The sequence below is a fragment of the Hemiscyllium ocellatum genome, chromosome 13 (assembly GCF_020745735.1).
Source record: "Hemiscyllium ocellatum isolate sHemOce1 chromosome 13, sHemOce1.pat.X.cur, whole genome shotgun sequence".
NCBI classification, from domain to species: Eukaryota; Metazoa; Chordata; class Chondrichthyes; order Orectolobiformes; family Hemiscylliidae; genus Hemiscyllium; species Hemiscyllium ocellatum.
The window spans coordinates 13,637,973-13,653,599 of record NC_083413.1 but is presented as its reverse complement, the minus strand read 5'-3'; the positions used below and the strand labels follow the sequence as shown (position 1 = coordinate 13,653,599).

The following is a 15,627-nucleotide window of genomic DNA, read 5'->3' as shown; positions in this document are numbered from 1 at the left end:
ACTCAACTCAACAGGAAAGTGGTACTGAGGATCATCAGAACAGCTGTGATGGAGGAGACGACTCAGGCTAAATGGCCTACTTCTGCTTCTCTTATGATATTAACTGCTGTTAAACCAATACTTATCTAACATCCAGAAGATGAACATTAAACTTCCACCCATTAAATATTGGGAATCCATCATTTTCTAGCTCTCACTCCAAACACTACCAGTTACTGACTTCACGCCAGAGAGAATAACTCAACCTGTTTGCGACCTTGTTGTCACAATTTGATTTGCGCTCAGTGACATTACCTGACTTCACCCTTGCCTCAAGTCATCAGTGACTGAAATCTTCAGGCCTTTGTTACTCCACTATTCCAATGAACTCCTAGCTGGTCACCTACGTTATACCCCTCAAACTCCAGCCACTCAAAATTCTGCAGCCTGTACATGAACTCAAACCAAGACATACTCCCCTATTGCTCACTGACCTACACTGGCTCCCAGTCGAGAGACATCTGGATTTAAAAAAAATCTCATCCTTGTTTTCCCAAGTTCTGGAACAACCATCACCACCTCCCCACCACCATATACACATACCCAAACTCCACAACCTTATTTTTGAATCTTAACTTAAAATCTAACCAAACTCCTGGTTATCTGATCTCCTTATAAGGTTCAATGTGTTACTTTGTTTGGAAATATTCCTGTAAAGTTCTTTTCGTCCTTTAATCACATTAAGAGCATTACATAAATCAATTGTTTTCTAAAAGCAGATGAGGGAAGATAAACAAAATGCCTAAAATGCTAACCAGGAAGCATGTGATAGGAGCAAATCGATCAGCTGGTGCAGTCTTGTGCTCCAGATTTCACAGAAACCAATAGCAAGCCTTTTGTCTACAAATAAGCAACACAAAGATTGAACCAAACAGTGTCTGGATTAAATTAACCAGCATTAAGTTTAGATGGGAATGGAATGTTTGTCTCAAGTTTCCTATTTATTGCCTCTCCTACTCAAAATAATCATAAGCTGCTCAACAATGACAATGCAAATTATCTGATAAAAGATAATATTCAGAAGCGTTACCTTTTTTAATGCTATTCCAAAAGACATAGCTGAGACTCTAGCGCTCTAGTCTTTCTGTTCTTGCCTTCCAAACCAAAGTCAGTTTATAGGAAACTCTTCTAATCTTTTGGGGATGAATCAGGTAATAGCATTAGATATAGGAGCAGAATTGGGCCAATCAGCCCATTCAATCATGGCTGACATGTTTCTCAACCACATTCTCCTGTCTCTTCCCTGTAACCCTTGATTCCCTTACCAATCAAGGAGCTATCTTAAATACATGCAACAACTTTACCTCCACAGCCTTCCTTGGCAATACGTTAAATCTCATCTCAGTCCAAATGTTTCACAAACAAAGTCCATTCCCATAGTCATCAATTTCAGTCCTACTTAAAAGAATGTGAAGACACAATGGAGGGAAAGGTTTTGTTAAACTACTTTTGCAGTATTGCGCACTTTAATTCAAACACACGAGACAAATAGCACATCTGAATCGGCACGTTGCATTTATTAAATACAATAAAATCTGCAATGTAACAAAACTTTATGCATATGAAATTCAAAACACCATTTAAATGAACAAAAGATGGCTCACTCCATTTTTTTCTGACTAGCACTTAACACTAGCTTGAATCCAACAGCTGTTTTTATAGTTTTAATTGGACATTGTTCACAGACTAAACTTTTACAGTAAGAGTGCTCAGTAAAAACATGAGGTAAGAAACTGGTTTGATAAAGGGGTCATGCAGAACATGCGAAGAGTGTAAAGAAAAAATGCTCATTAAAGCTCAAAAGAATAAAGTAATCTAAAATAATGTATACAGAACAGCTGTAAAAAATAAATGAATTCAGATACATAGCTTAGCTTCTTTGGTTACAAAGTAGGTTGAACAATTTCACAGCTTTTTATTATCCTCCCCTCCCCCAAAAAACTCGAGGGAAAAAGAAAAAAAAACAGAAAAATCATGGCAATTCTTTTTTTTCCAGACATCAAAAATCAGCAACAGAAATGAGCACAGTTTATTTTTCTTCATCAAAAAAAAAAGCCCAAATATCCTTTCAAGGTGTTAGGTCACAATGTCCGATGCCTACTTGTACAAGTCTTCTATGTTCTTCCTTATAATACTTACACTCTATACAAAATTTACATTCAAACCAGGATTCGACTATCGCAGAAGAAAATCCCCATGGTAAAACTGCCATTAGTGTTAGAACTCTTTAAGCCAGGATTTTTTTTTGCAATTTTATTATTGCCTATATTTTCAAACTAATATACGCAATCCCAACCATCACTTGCTTTTACCAGTAATCTTATAATCTTTAATTTCAAACTTACAAAAAAAAAAGATTTCTATGACATTGTTCATTTACATATGAAAATAGCAGCCCCGTAATAAATAAAAACAAACAGTAAATGAAAATTCATGTCTGCAAAAAAGTTACTAGAATGGTGGCTCCTTTCAGACAGAGCTGCTAACCAGGTCTTAATGTTAGACAGGTGCAACGACCCAGAGATTCCTATTTTTCATATATGTATGTGTATATATACATATATAATTTTGTATAAAACCTTGGTAAGCCAGAAAGATGTAGGTACCCACTTGTCCATACACCTGATGAAAATCAGCTTTCCTCCTACAAGACATTAATCCTTCAACCACTTCTCTTCGTGCTGTCATACACTTGCGGATGCCAACTGCAACATCGCACGTAGAAAGCTCTTGCGGGTGATTGTCTAATACTGAGAAGGCCAAAGAGCAAAAAACACATTTAAGCATGGCTATTTGCTGTTCAATGTAGAGTGGTAAGAACACCAGTGGCACACAGATTGTATTTTTTTTTGAAGATTTCTTTTCCTATGCAGGCGAACAAGTTTCATGCAGAAGGGACATTAGGCTGTGGTGGAGGCTGTGTCTGTTGTGCGCTCTGTTGAGGTTGTGCTACTGCTGCCAGCTGCTGTGTTTGCGAAGTGCTACTGGGATTGGTCACCTGGGTCTGAAGCTGAGACAGCTGGTCATTGTTCGCTAGTGATTTTAATAATGAATTCTCTCGTTCTAGTATACAGTTCTTTTCAATCAGCTCTTTGATCTGCTCCTTCAAGACTTCCACTTCTTCTCTTACTGCATACATCAGATGACTTTTCACTAAATCCTGCATTAGACAAAAACATAATCAATGACTTGCACTTCCGAACAGATTTCACAGTGGAATCCTTCAAGATGACAGAACAATCCAATTCATTTAGTCCTTTAACAAGAAAGCAATGTCAACTCTGCACTGTTTTTGTACATTGAACAAAAAAAGGGCTCAAATTAAAATGTGCATTTTTTTAAAATAGAAAAGCCTATTTACCTGGCAGCATGGAGACATGTTAGGCATTAATTGTCGCCAAGCACTGAAGTACAGGGATAACATGGAGAAAATCGGGGCTATGATTTCAAACAGGCTGCAGTTAGCAAGGAAACTCTTTGCAATTTGTCGTATTTTAAATCATGTAGCCAGTTTGCAGACTTGGTAATTGACAGTTCAGCAAGGAAAGCAAGATGTGCAATTCCTGAGATGACTATTTTCTACTGCAGAACATCTTTCAAATGTGCAGCTTAATTCCCAAAATAAGCATGTCGGGATAAATTATACACTCCAAGGCATTTTGAAATATAATTCATGAAATTCTGATTGCAATGGCAATGCTTACATTTCTAAAACGGTATTACCAGATTTACTTAAACAGTGTCTTTGCAAGAAAAGTGATACTTAGCAATGCAAGCACAAACAGGTGATTGAAAGGGGAATTAAACTGCTTCAGTTCCAAAAACTGCCACTTTAGCGAAAACCATCAGCAGGTATAAAACAGTCTGGCAAACAAAGTGCAAATCAGGTTTACAGCACGCAGGGCCATTCAATTAATCATTTCTTGCTTTTTTGTCAGAGCTGTCCTAAACTAATATCACTATGCTGGGACCCCATATCATCTTTTGCTTCTCATATTTGTACTCTGTTCCTTCACCAGATACAATTGCCTCTAATTCAATTGCTCCCAATGACGACACATTCCATTCAACTATATGGTGGGAGGGGGAGAGAGACAGAGACACGGTTTGTGTTCTTGGATTGAAGAGCTGTAGAGACTGCAATATCTGTGCCACCACCGGTTTACAAAAATGGTCAGCTTACTTTGTTTTCACCCATAGTGTCCTATCCATGCTTTGCTTTGGTCAGAAAAATAATGTGAGACAAATCAACACTTAATAAACGTTTGGGTTCGTCTACAATCAGTTGTAGATATCTTTCTATTTGACTACCTTAATGATATCTATGACAACCTACTGGAGAAACCGTGTTGCATTCAGCTCCATGTAGATGGCACAGTGAAAGTAGCTGCTTCTTAAGGGGCAAGGCACAGCAGAACTCCAGAACTGTTTGGTAGCAGGATTCTGAATCACTCATGACAAGAACTTGCAATTGAATCACCCCATCTGGTCAGCAGAATGCAATGATTTTGAGATAAATGTTCAACTACACAGGATATGATTACTTCTAGATACAGATGGTCAAACTGGTGATGTGCAGAACACTGCTATCTTGTACAGGACAAGAAAACTTATGGTTCTATGTTCCTGGTTTGCAGCAGATTATCTGCTGATTTTAGCTGGGTTGAAAATAGGAGAGCAATCAATGCACTATGAAGACAGTTGGGCAGAGGAAGGGGAGAAAATACACTTGAAGGTTATAAAAGAGTGGAGAACCAAACTGAAACATGGATCTATTTCAGAGAAAGCCCAAGAGTTGAACAGGATTTTTTTTAAAAAAGTAAATATTAAAGCACAGGCAAAGCAACAGGCATTTTTGGAGATTATTAAATGTTTTATCAATTTCCAACAATAAATTCATTGGTGATTTTTCCAAGTGGTGAATCAGAAGAAAAAATATTCCTATTGGTTTCTTATTGAGATCAGGTGCATGATGAGCATAAGGTTATATGCAGAATGTCATCTCTCAAATGCTCCAGAGTCAACATTCAGCAAGAAATGAAACTGTACAAACTAGGATATTAGTTGTGATGTTGACACTCCTCTCCTACCCCACCCCCAGCCCCAAGTTTATCAGCTGTAACACACTCATCAGGTTTATTGCAGTTCAACTACATTTTCTAAAAATGCTCTTCAACAAATGCCCTTTGTGAGAACATGATGGCCCACTGACATTATTGCTCGGCTATTAGTCCAGAGACGCTAGGGTTCAAATCCTGCTATGACTGATGCTGAAATTTGAATTCATTAAAATAAAATCTAGACTTAAGAGTCTAATGATGATCGTGAAATATTGCCAATTAATCAGAAAGACTCATCTGGTTCTAATGTCCTTTAGAGAAGGAAACAGCCATCCTTACCTGGTCTGGCCTACATGTGACTTCAGACCCACAGCAATGTGGCTGACTCTTAACTGCCCCTCTGAGCAATTAGAAATGGGCAAAAATTGCTGGCCTAGCCCATACCTTGTATTTGGATACAAAAAAACCCAATACATCATGACTAATTGATAAACCAATTTGATTTGTTCTACCTTGTGACAAGTTAATCTCTCCTTGGGGTTGGGCAAGTTGAACATGCAAGTAAAATTTGCATACTAATATTGTAAATAATAAAGAAAATACCTAAGAAACCCATCACTGCTAACCTGAAGAGGAAGCAAATTGATTATTGGAGAATTCATTGCACTTACCATTGCCTGTTCTATTTTGTTGTCGATTGCTACCACACTGGCTCCTGAAGCACTGTAATAGAAAGGAGCACCATGAAATATAAAGTACAACATTTTTTGACTATTCTAAATGAAGAACTACAAAATTTGATTGGCTGTGGTGTTTAAAAGCTTAAGATGCTGGTGGAACATTTCACACTGTGTCTCCTCAGCCCTCAGTAGCAGCACACACTAGAAAGTAAAGTATTGAGATTGCCTCTTCATTTAAAAGTGAAGCAACTAGCACATGCTGTAAAATAAGCACAAAAACCTAGCTCACACCACCGAAGAAGATTGCAAATTACGTTTTAATGCAGTTTCCTTCAAAAGGACAGCTGCAGTTTTATTCAAACTCCTCCATTTCAATATCATCTAGTCATCAGAGGAATTTACATCCTTTTAATTTGGTGCTTTTGCATCTTTTGGGATGATAAGAATATAAAAGTCGATACAGTGCAAGGGAAAACTGTATGTGGAGTGTGTACAGTTTTGGTCTCCTTATTTAAGCAGTGACATACTGAATACTGACAAATGGGGTGGGTGTGGGGGAGGAGAGAGAGACGTGCGAGCGGATTAGGTATGGGTGAAGACAGTAATTTCTCTCTTCCATGTAAGACACGGATGAGGAAGTAGTACACCTTCAGATTTCTCTTCCATTGTGAGCAGTGGAAGCTGGGTCATTGAATAAATTCCACACTGAGTAACACAAAATTCCATCTGAGGGAGTTGAGCATACTGTCCAAAAAACTATATACTGTGTAGTTAAGGCAAATTGTGGTATATAGCACTTAAGAAACAACAAACCCCATTACATTTTGTAAAAGCAAAATTTAGCAGAGGCTGGAAATCTCAGCAGAGAATGGGGAAACTCAGGAGGTCAGGCAGAGAGGTGAACAGAGTTAGCCTTTCAAGTCGGATTTTTTTTTTAAGAATTAACATGTCATATCGGACTCAAAACATTAACTCTGTTCTTTTGAGTCCGCTATGACGTTAATTCTAAAAAAGTCCGACTTGAAAGGCTAATTCTATCTCTCACTCCACAGATGCTGCCAGATCTGCTGAGTTTGTCCCAACATTGTCTATTTGTATTTGGTAACACAAAGTTTGGTCAAATTGTTTTGAATTCATCAGAATCCATTATTTTCAGCATTATGCTAAACACATCATTCCACATTTGGGTTACTGTTAAGTACATGGAAAACAGTTACTAATAATTTAATGGAAGCAGTCAGCACACGTGTTACAAAGCTAAAGCAGTAATGTCACAACAGAAAAACTATAAAATCTCCTGAGGATCATTTGCATTGAAAATACTGTGGAAGTTATTTAACAAATTTAAACGGAAGAGAAAAATAATGGCTTTAGTTGGATCTTAGCACCACCGGCTTCTGAAACACAATGCACTTAAAACCCACAACACACGAATAAACTTAGCATGTTGAGGAAGCTGCAGACTAGAAACACTTCCTTTTTTGATTTTAAAGCATACCGGCTTGTGCCAGCTGTGCACTGACACTCACATCTCACCAGTCAGAATATTAAAATTAAAAGTGCCACGTGGTTAATGCCATCACCACAGTGCCAGTTTCTTCCTCATTTCGCCTGGGACCAAGGCATATAGGACGTCAGGACATAGCGATAGTGCCTAAAGAACCAATTTGCACATTGAGGCACAGTCAGAATATAGTGTTCTTGAATTTTGAATTCAAAAGTTGCAGCGAGGTATGCTGGACAAGCAATGCAATTAGATTTAGATTGGAAAATCTACAATCTGATCAGGTTATTCTCAACATATTTTAAGTCTTCCACACAAGAGGAAATTTATTGTGACAGCAACTTATACTGGTTTCCTGACATTGCTAGATCATGACGAATCGCACACTGTGGAGAGGGGAACTCTGGAAGGAAGTTAAAACTTTTTAGAACACTCTGGATGTGTTAATATTACTGTATCTAAAAGTAAATTGAAATATTTAAAAATTTGAACTCTTGACTGCTCAATTCCCCACAACGTAACATATTGCCCAAGTGAATCTGGATCATGCTTGTACTATTGGCTTTATTCTTCACCTCTCCCCATATCATCCAAAACGCAGGATCAACAAGGACAAATACAAAGAAAAGGGTAGTTGTTAAAGAACGGCCAAGCATATCACTAAAGGTGGAATATTTTCAGAAGCCTATTAGTCACACCGGACATCCTATTATCAAAACCTGCAATTTACACAGATTCATCATATTGATTCATCTCAAAAGCATTTTATTAAGTATATATAATTAATAATAATTAAGTACATGAGTATTGGGAATATCGTGCAGTCAAATGCACAAAACATTCTGTACATCATGAACAAATGACTAGGCTACAAAAAACCCATAGGTGACATGAGCTTATGAATTTACTCAGATGTGTTGCTGTGATTTAGAATGGATTGTGTGAAGAGGGTGATGGAAGTAGATTTAATAGTAACTTTCAAAGGGGAATTTGCACATGGGCATACAGGATGGAAAAGTCTCTTTCTGTGCTCATTCTACAATTTCATGTCTGGAACTTAATTGGTTGAGAAGAAATGTTGGCCAGCGCATCAAATATCCTTGGGTATTGCCATGGGATTTTTCAACACTCATTGCTAGGGAAAGCAAATGGCCACAGTATTAACATAATTCGAGGTTATAAAATGGAAGGAACCCGATCCAGTAACGACACCAACACAAGTCATAGACACTGAAAATGTTGGTAGTGACTTCCATTTTCTTTGAGGTTCACTTATTATGAGCACAAAGAACTGAAAGCTGTATTTTTCCCCTCAAAATTTATGCTATAATCTTTAAAATAAGCTGCAGCTAATTCATCTAGATTGACAGCTGTAAAACAAATTTCACTTTGTCTTGCAAGTGAAATCTGAATTGTTTCAGTCACCTTTTGCACTAAATATAAAATGCATCTGTTAAACTGCAATTACCACATACTGAGCTCAACCAATTCCTTTAGGTATACTAGTCCAGAGTTTGCCAGAAACCCAATTCAAAACACAGAACTAATTAACTAATTTTTATTGATTAAGAGAGGAACATTGGCTGAAACAGTGAATGAAATTATTCCAAAAAACACTTGAATGTGCACAGCTCCTCAATCTGTGCTGCTGACACCCATTGGTAACTAGTAAAAAATATTTGTATAAAACACAGTAAATAGCTTGGGCAAAGAAAAACAGAATTATTCTAAACAAAATATGCAGAAGTCCTTTTAAATTGAACCAGCTATCAGAAGCCTTCAAAACCTATTTTGAGATGAAGGCTAGTTCTGTAAAACCTTTCAATATTCAAACAAACTGGCTTGTGTTTACTAATACATTTCTCTCGGTTCTTTTCCATTTCAACCATCATGTTCCTTTGTGCCAGGGCAACTTTCAGTATTTACTATGTGCATGGAAACGGTCATCAACTGCATTCATTTGCCCATGCTGCCAATGTTAAATCTACACTCATCTTGTTTCGCTGTCTCTGGTTTGAATCAAACAGGGACTTCATCTGGATCCGAAGAGAAGTTAGTTGTTTAAAATATCACTTGTACAATGCAGCTACTGGGCACAGCCCTCTTTGACATAACTATTTTGCCAGCAGTCCAGACAGCCAGGCAGGAATACCCAGGCAAGGCTCTGAGTGGCATTTTGAAAAACTACCCTGTAATTTTTGCCTCAAATAAAAATTTCATTTTATAGTCTGATTTTTCCCCACTGCCTTGTAGCAACAAAATCAGCTCAAAAAGATGGATTAAGTGTGCAATTAACAAAATGTCATTAATCTCTTCCGAAGTTTAATGGTAGCAGATAATTGAAAATGTCACACAATAGTGAACACAAATACAGCAAACTACTTTAGAAAATCTGATAAACTCATTGTTTTCTTTGTTCACCTTTTATCCTCTCTCCCAATCAGACAGTATTTAGCATAATACATCTCAACTTAACCTATTTCTATACTTTTTTTGGGAACGGGTTAATAAATTCAGTTACTAGAGTTTTCCTCATACATGAATTTGCCTCAGAAATCCTTCCATTGCTTCAGTTCAAATAACTGGAAGTACATTAGATAGGAGACTTCAAGAAACTGAATTACTTTGCTAATTCTAAACATGCTCTAATGGTTGTACACTGGAATCTTAAAACAAACACCTTTAAGACACAAGTGGAAGAGATATTCACGCACAAGTCGCAGTTATTATTCTGACAAGAGAGACCCCATTAATGAAATAATTACCTCACAGTCCATTTTTTTATTCTGTGAGAATTCCGACTTCTGTACATTGCGTGCAATCCCTTCATGCTCAAGCTCCAAATTAATGCGAGAGAACAGCAAAAGCTGTCTGCTAATATATACTACACACATCCTGTTACTAAAGCCGGAAGCATCACAAAGTCAAAAATGGCATCGTCATAACCAGTAAAAGGCAAGTTGAAACAAACTCTGGCATTATATTTGCATTGGCACTGATGACGAGGAGACACAAATCACGGTGCATTCCAAACCACCATATCTCTGCTGACAACGTCTAGAAAGACATGCAAAAAATCGATACTTATCTACACACAAATAGGTTCAGTCACCTTCACAGAAAGCAGGTCCAACTGGTTGCTATTTAAAATGTTAGAAACATTTATAGTTATTTTAGGAGCATCTCCTACTACCTATTTTTAAAAAATGGTTTAATTACCTAAGTTTCATGCCTCAGCTTACACCCATCCCCTCCAGGTGACTCTAGTACCACAGTTAGAACTAATTATTATAGAATTATTCAAGTAATTGCATATAGCTCAAGTCTCCCATAATGAATTTTAAAGAAAGCATTTTCCCCCACTCCCATTGTGCCAGAGCAGCTTTAAAGCACTGCTTGCATTGTACTCCTCTGTCAATTTGCATGTTCACAATTATTGTTTCTCCCTCCAATTACAATGCAATTAACACAAGTAAAATCACAATATCAGCCAAACTTTCAGTCATAACTAATCAGGTCAAAATCAATTTGTACAGATCACTTCCAGGCACACTGCTATAAAACATGTTATTAAAATAAAAGTCTTTAAAGAAAAATAACTTCTATCCATATAGCTACTCGTTTCCTCGGGTTGTCAAAAATGTTTCCAAGACAGTAAAGGTTTTATGCGAAGTACATCAACAGGTAGTTTTACATTTAGAAAGGTCCCACAAGTAACAATGAGAAAAACAATCAGATAAGTGGCATTGGATGAATATTGATAGGACAATGCAAGAACACCAATTTTCAAACAATGCCATGGTATCTTTGTGCCAGAAGTCCTAACTGATATCTTGATTTAATATCTCAAAGGAAAAGATGGGCATTTGACACCAGTTTAATTCTGCACGTGAGTGTCAGGCTAGAATATTTGCTCATGCTTCTGAAGGGAGCATGAGCTCATACCTTTCTGTCCTACAATAGCAATGTTTAAGCAGCATTTGGACAGGCATGAACAGGCAGGGAAGGGGATCTGGACCATATTCAGGCAAATGGGATTAGTTCAGAATGGCATTACGGTTAATACAGACATGAAGAACGTGTCCCTGTGCTGTTCTACGTCCTATGACTCAGCCAAGAGGGCAAGCACTACAACAGCTGACACGAAAGAGGAATTTTCCCCAGCTGTATTCTTGCAGTTCAGTATCTTCCATTAACTATGACATTTCAGCCAAGAGCTTTCTATAGTATGAAAAGATTGCCAAAAAAAAACAGAATCGTAGTGAAAAGTGAGGTGGGAGCTCTTCTCTGTAATAACTAGTAAACAAACAAACAAACAAACAAACAAACAAACAATGTAAAAGCAGATGCCTCAGGAAAAATAAAGGTTCAGAGACACTGGAAGGCCACATTATGTTGGTATGTGAAAAAGCAGTTTTGAAAGAGATTGGTCAGTTATATTTTAACATACAGTTCTACTCAACCCACATGGGCCATTGCCAATGGGATTACCCATTTTGGGATAGCAATTCCCACTGATTCTCATTCCTGCCCCAATTTTACACATTGTTACACAGATATTTATTACCAGGCTCAGCTGGTACTGCACACACCTTCAAGTCAGAAGGACGTTGGCTCAAGCCCACACTAAGACTTCAGAACTTCATCAAGGCCGAGAGCCCAGTGCTGTACTGAGGGAAGTATTCAATTGTCAGAAGTGCTGTCTTTCAGTTTAGACATTAATCTGAAGCCTGGTCTGCCCCTTCACAAAAATAGGTGGAGGTGCAAATAGTGAGGAAGACAAAGTCGAGGAAATATAGAGAGAACACAAATTTGGCAGATGGAATATGTTGTGGTAAAATGTAACGTTGTGCACTTTAGCAGGAAGAATATGAAAAGCTGAATATTAGTAAAAGACAGAGACCCCGGAAAACTACAACCATGAGATTTAGGGGCTCATGGATGTGAATTGTGAAAAGCTAGCATCCAACTTCAGCAAGTAATAAACCCAAATGAGGGGGCGAGAGAGATAGAGGTGGGGGTGATGGTGATAGGTCGGAAAGGAGGGTGGAGCAGATAGGTGTGAAGGAAGATGGACAGGTAGGACAGGTCAGGAAGGAGGCGCTGAGTTGGAAGCTTGGATCTGGGATATGGTTGGGGGGGGGGGGGGGGGGAGGGAGATGAAGAAACGGGTGAAATCCACATTGATCCCATGTCTTGAGGTCGAGGTGGAAGGTGTTAGTGAAGTGGATGAACTGTTCAACCTCCTCACAGGAGCACAAGGTAGTGCTGTTACAGTCATCAACGTAGTGGAGGAAAAGGCAGGGAATGGTGCTGGTGAAGGTGCGGGAGATGAACTGTTCCACGTACCTGAAGAGGCAGGCATAGCTGGGGCCCATGCGGGTCTGTAGCTACCCCTTTTGTCTGGAGCAAGTGGGAGGATTTGAAGGTGAAATTGTTGAATGAGGACCAATTCAGCCAATCGAACGTTAGTGAAAGGGTATTGGCAGGAGAGGAAGAAATGGAGGGCTTGGAGGCTTTCGTCATGGTAGATGGATATGTAAAGGGACTGGATGTCCATGGCGAAGAGGAGGCATTGGGGCCAGGGAAATGAGTGTCATGGAAGAATTGAAACCGTGGATGGTGTCCCGAACATATGTAGAGAGGTCCTGGACCAAGGGGGACTGGACAATGTCAAGGTAAGCATAGATATGTTTGGTGGGGCAGAAGCAGGCTGAGATGATGAGTTGACCAGGGCAATCAGGTTTGTGAATTTTGGGTAGGTGGTGGAACCGGGGATTGAGGTTGGAGGCTGTTGGTGGGAGATCCCGAGGTGATGAGGTTGTGGATGATCTGGGAGATGGGAGGTGAGGTTGCGGTCGAGGGAGTGTCCATGAGTTGGCACTTAGATCTCATTTGAATGTTAAAGCAGACTTGATTAATCAAATGGCCTACTACTTCTCTTGCATTTTATGGCCTTCAGGTGGATGCAAAAGCACGGTTTCAAAGACGACCAGGGGAGTTCTCCCTGGTACCCTGGCCAATGTTCATCTCTCAACCAACATCACTCAAAACAGATGATTTGGTCATTACCACATTACAACTTGGGGATGCTTGCTGTGTGCAAACCGATCGCGCCATTTCCTACATCTTAACAGTGACAAAGCACCTTGGTGATTGTTAAGTGTTTTTGGACAGTTGATATTCATGGAAGATGCTAGAAAAATACACATTTTCCTTTCCCGATTACAATTTCCAAATTTGACTGTAAAGATGCTGCATAAAAAGTGAACTATAACACTTAGCACACACTAAAATGTTTTTCCTTTAGAAAGTTCAGCCAATCTGGGACTAAATTTTAAATAGCAGCCTACATTATAAAGTTGAGGCTACAATTACTAGAACAGGAAAAGATAGATATGTAAGCTAAACCAGATGGAAGAAAGATAAAATTAAGTGTGCATTTAAAAAAAAAATCAAAAGAAAGAATTTAATTTCGAAGTTATGGCTCAACTACAAAATGCATTTATGTTGTCCTGAATGCGGATCAACATCCTAAGCAGTTTGCAGATATGCAAAGGAAAGGTGGATCTCAAGCCAAAAAGGTGCAAATTATAAACCAAATTTGGCAGCTGCCAGCATTAACCGTCATTACTTTCTGAAAATGACAGCAACTTCTGGCCTTTGAACTCTGTGGTTAGGTGCAGAAATGCTAAAACTGCACTCTGCTTCCAGTCGCCCGCACAAGGTGCACTGTTCAAGTCTGACACCTGCAAAACTACTCAAAATCACTGATTTGACAGAAGTGTCTAACTTTTTACAAATGAGTTTCAACTGAGTTTTTTAAGCAGCTGACCCAAGTAATAATTCTGTTGAATAACCTCTCTGGCAACAAAAAATTACATTTATGCAATTTCAAATTTCTCCATTCCATTCTAAAAAGTTTTAAAAAACATTATGTTAAGGCTCATTTTTATATTCACCTCTCTTGCTTCCCAATATATGCCCCAATCTATGTTTCTTCCTGAAAGCTTATTTTAAAAATTGAATAGTGAAATCTACTTGCCTCCTGCACTATATTCAGAGAGAAATTTTCAGTGCCATACGGCATCCAACATGTCTATGACGACCAATAAGCAAACTACACCAATCCCATTACCTGCACTGGTTTCACAGGCTGCTATGCCCTGGCCCCTTCCTCGGTTTAATGACATTATTACAGCTGCATGCAAGAAATTTCCTGTAGATGGCGTCACGATGAAATTAATGTTGGGGAACTTTCAATTCAGATCCAGAACTTGGCAGATCAGCTTTCTTTCGAGTCAGCAGCAAGCATCATCACCACTACCATTTGCAAAATCAGACCATAAACAATCATTTGTACAGATCACTGACACGTGCACTGCTGTTGAACATGAGATTCAAGTTAACAGGCTTCAAAGCAAAAGGATGCTATACAGCATCTAAATTGCACCTAAATAGCACCTTTATACTTTCAGGATGGTCCACTGCTTCCCAAACAAGTTTTTTAATTAAGTGTATCAACAGTTAGTTTTGCATCAAGCTCACACAAACAGCAATGAGAAAAATGACCAGATAATCCACAAGGGGTACTAGATGGAAGATAAGTTTGACAGAACAACACAAGAACCCTGTGTCTTTGAATACTGCTACAGCATCATTTGTAGCTGAGAAGACAGGTGAGACTTTGCTTTCATGTCTAAAGTCAAACTGGCACTTCGAATACTTCCACAGTCCTTCATGGGAGTCAGCCTGAATTATATACTCATCTCTTTGAAGGGCTCATGAACTCTCAATCTTTTGACTCAGAGAGGAATGTGCAACCATAGCTGACAGAGGGGTGGGATTTCCCAGCTATACACACTCAGTTCAGTATCGTCCAGTAATTCAAGTAGTTTTCTTGTAGGATTCAGAATTATCATGGGAATTTGAGTATAAAAAATAGGGGGATTCATATGTGGCAAAAAAAAAGTTTAGCTGGAAAGTAAATGTAAAAACAGACTATTCGGGGAGGAAAAAGTTCAGAGACAAGGTGAAAAGCTACATTAAAGAGGTGAATCTTAGAGAGGCTGAAAGGAAAGTCAGATTCAGAAATGATCAGATTTAGACAGTGAATGCCAGAGTGGGGGGTCTAAGAGTTGGTGAAAATACCAAATCAACAACTTTATAAGTTGTAAGTGAATGAAGGCCAATATGTAGTTAGGAGTGTGAATATACAACTGAAAGCAATAAAAACATCAACTTGTACATATAGAGCAACTATAATATTACAAGGAGATTCACAGGAGCATTGTAAAGTGTTTGCAAGCTTTGGATTTTCTATCCAGAGAGCTCTGGATGCTTG

General features: G+C 38.6%; 1 protein-coding gene across 1 annotated transcript in view; it reads right to left on the bottom strand.

Moving 5' to 3' along the window:
- Window positions 1-1,537: 1,537 nt before the first annotated feature.
- Window positions 1,538-15,627, bottom strand: part of tsc22d2 (TSC22 domain family 2) — a 148,059-nt gene continuing 133,969 nt past the window's right edge. Inside the window, exons 5-6 of the mRNA XM_060834381.1 lie at window positions 5,771-5,822; window positions 1,538-3,199 (exon numbers count right to left, since the gene is read on the bottom strand). Coding sequence (XP_060690364.1) covers window positions 2,924-3,199; window positions 5,771-5,822 — 328 coding nt within the window. The 3' untranslated portion in view covers window positions 1,538-2,923. The remainder of the gene's footprint in view (window positions 3,200-5,770; window positions 5,823-15,627) is intronic.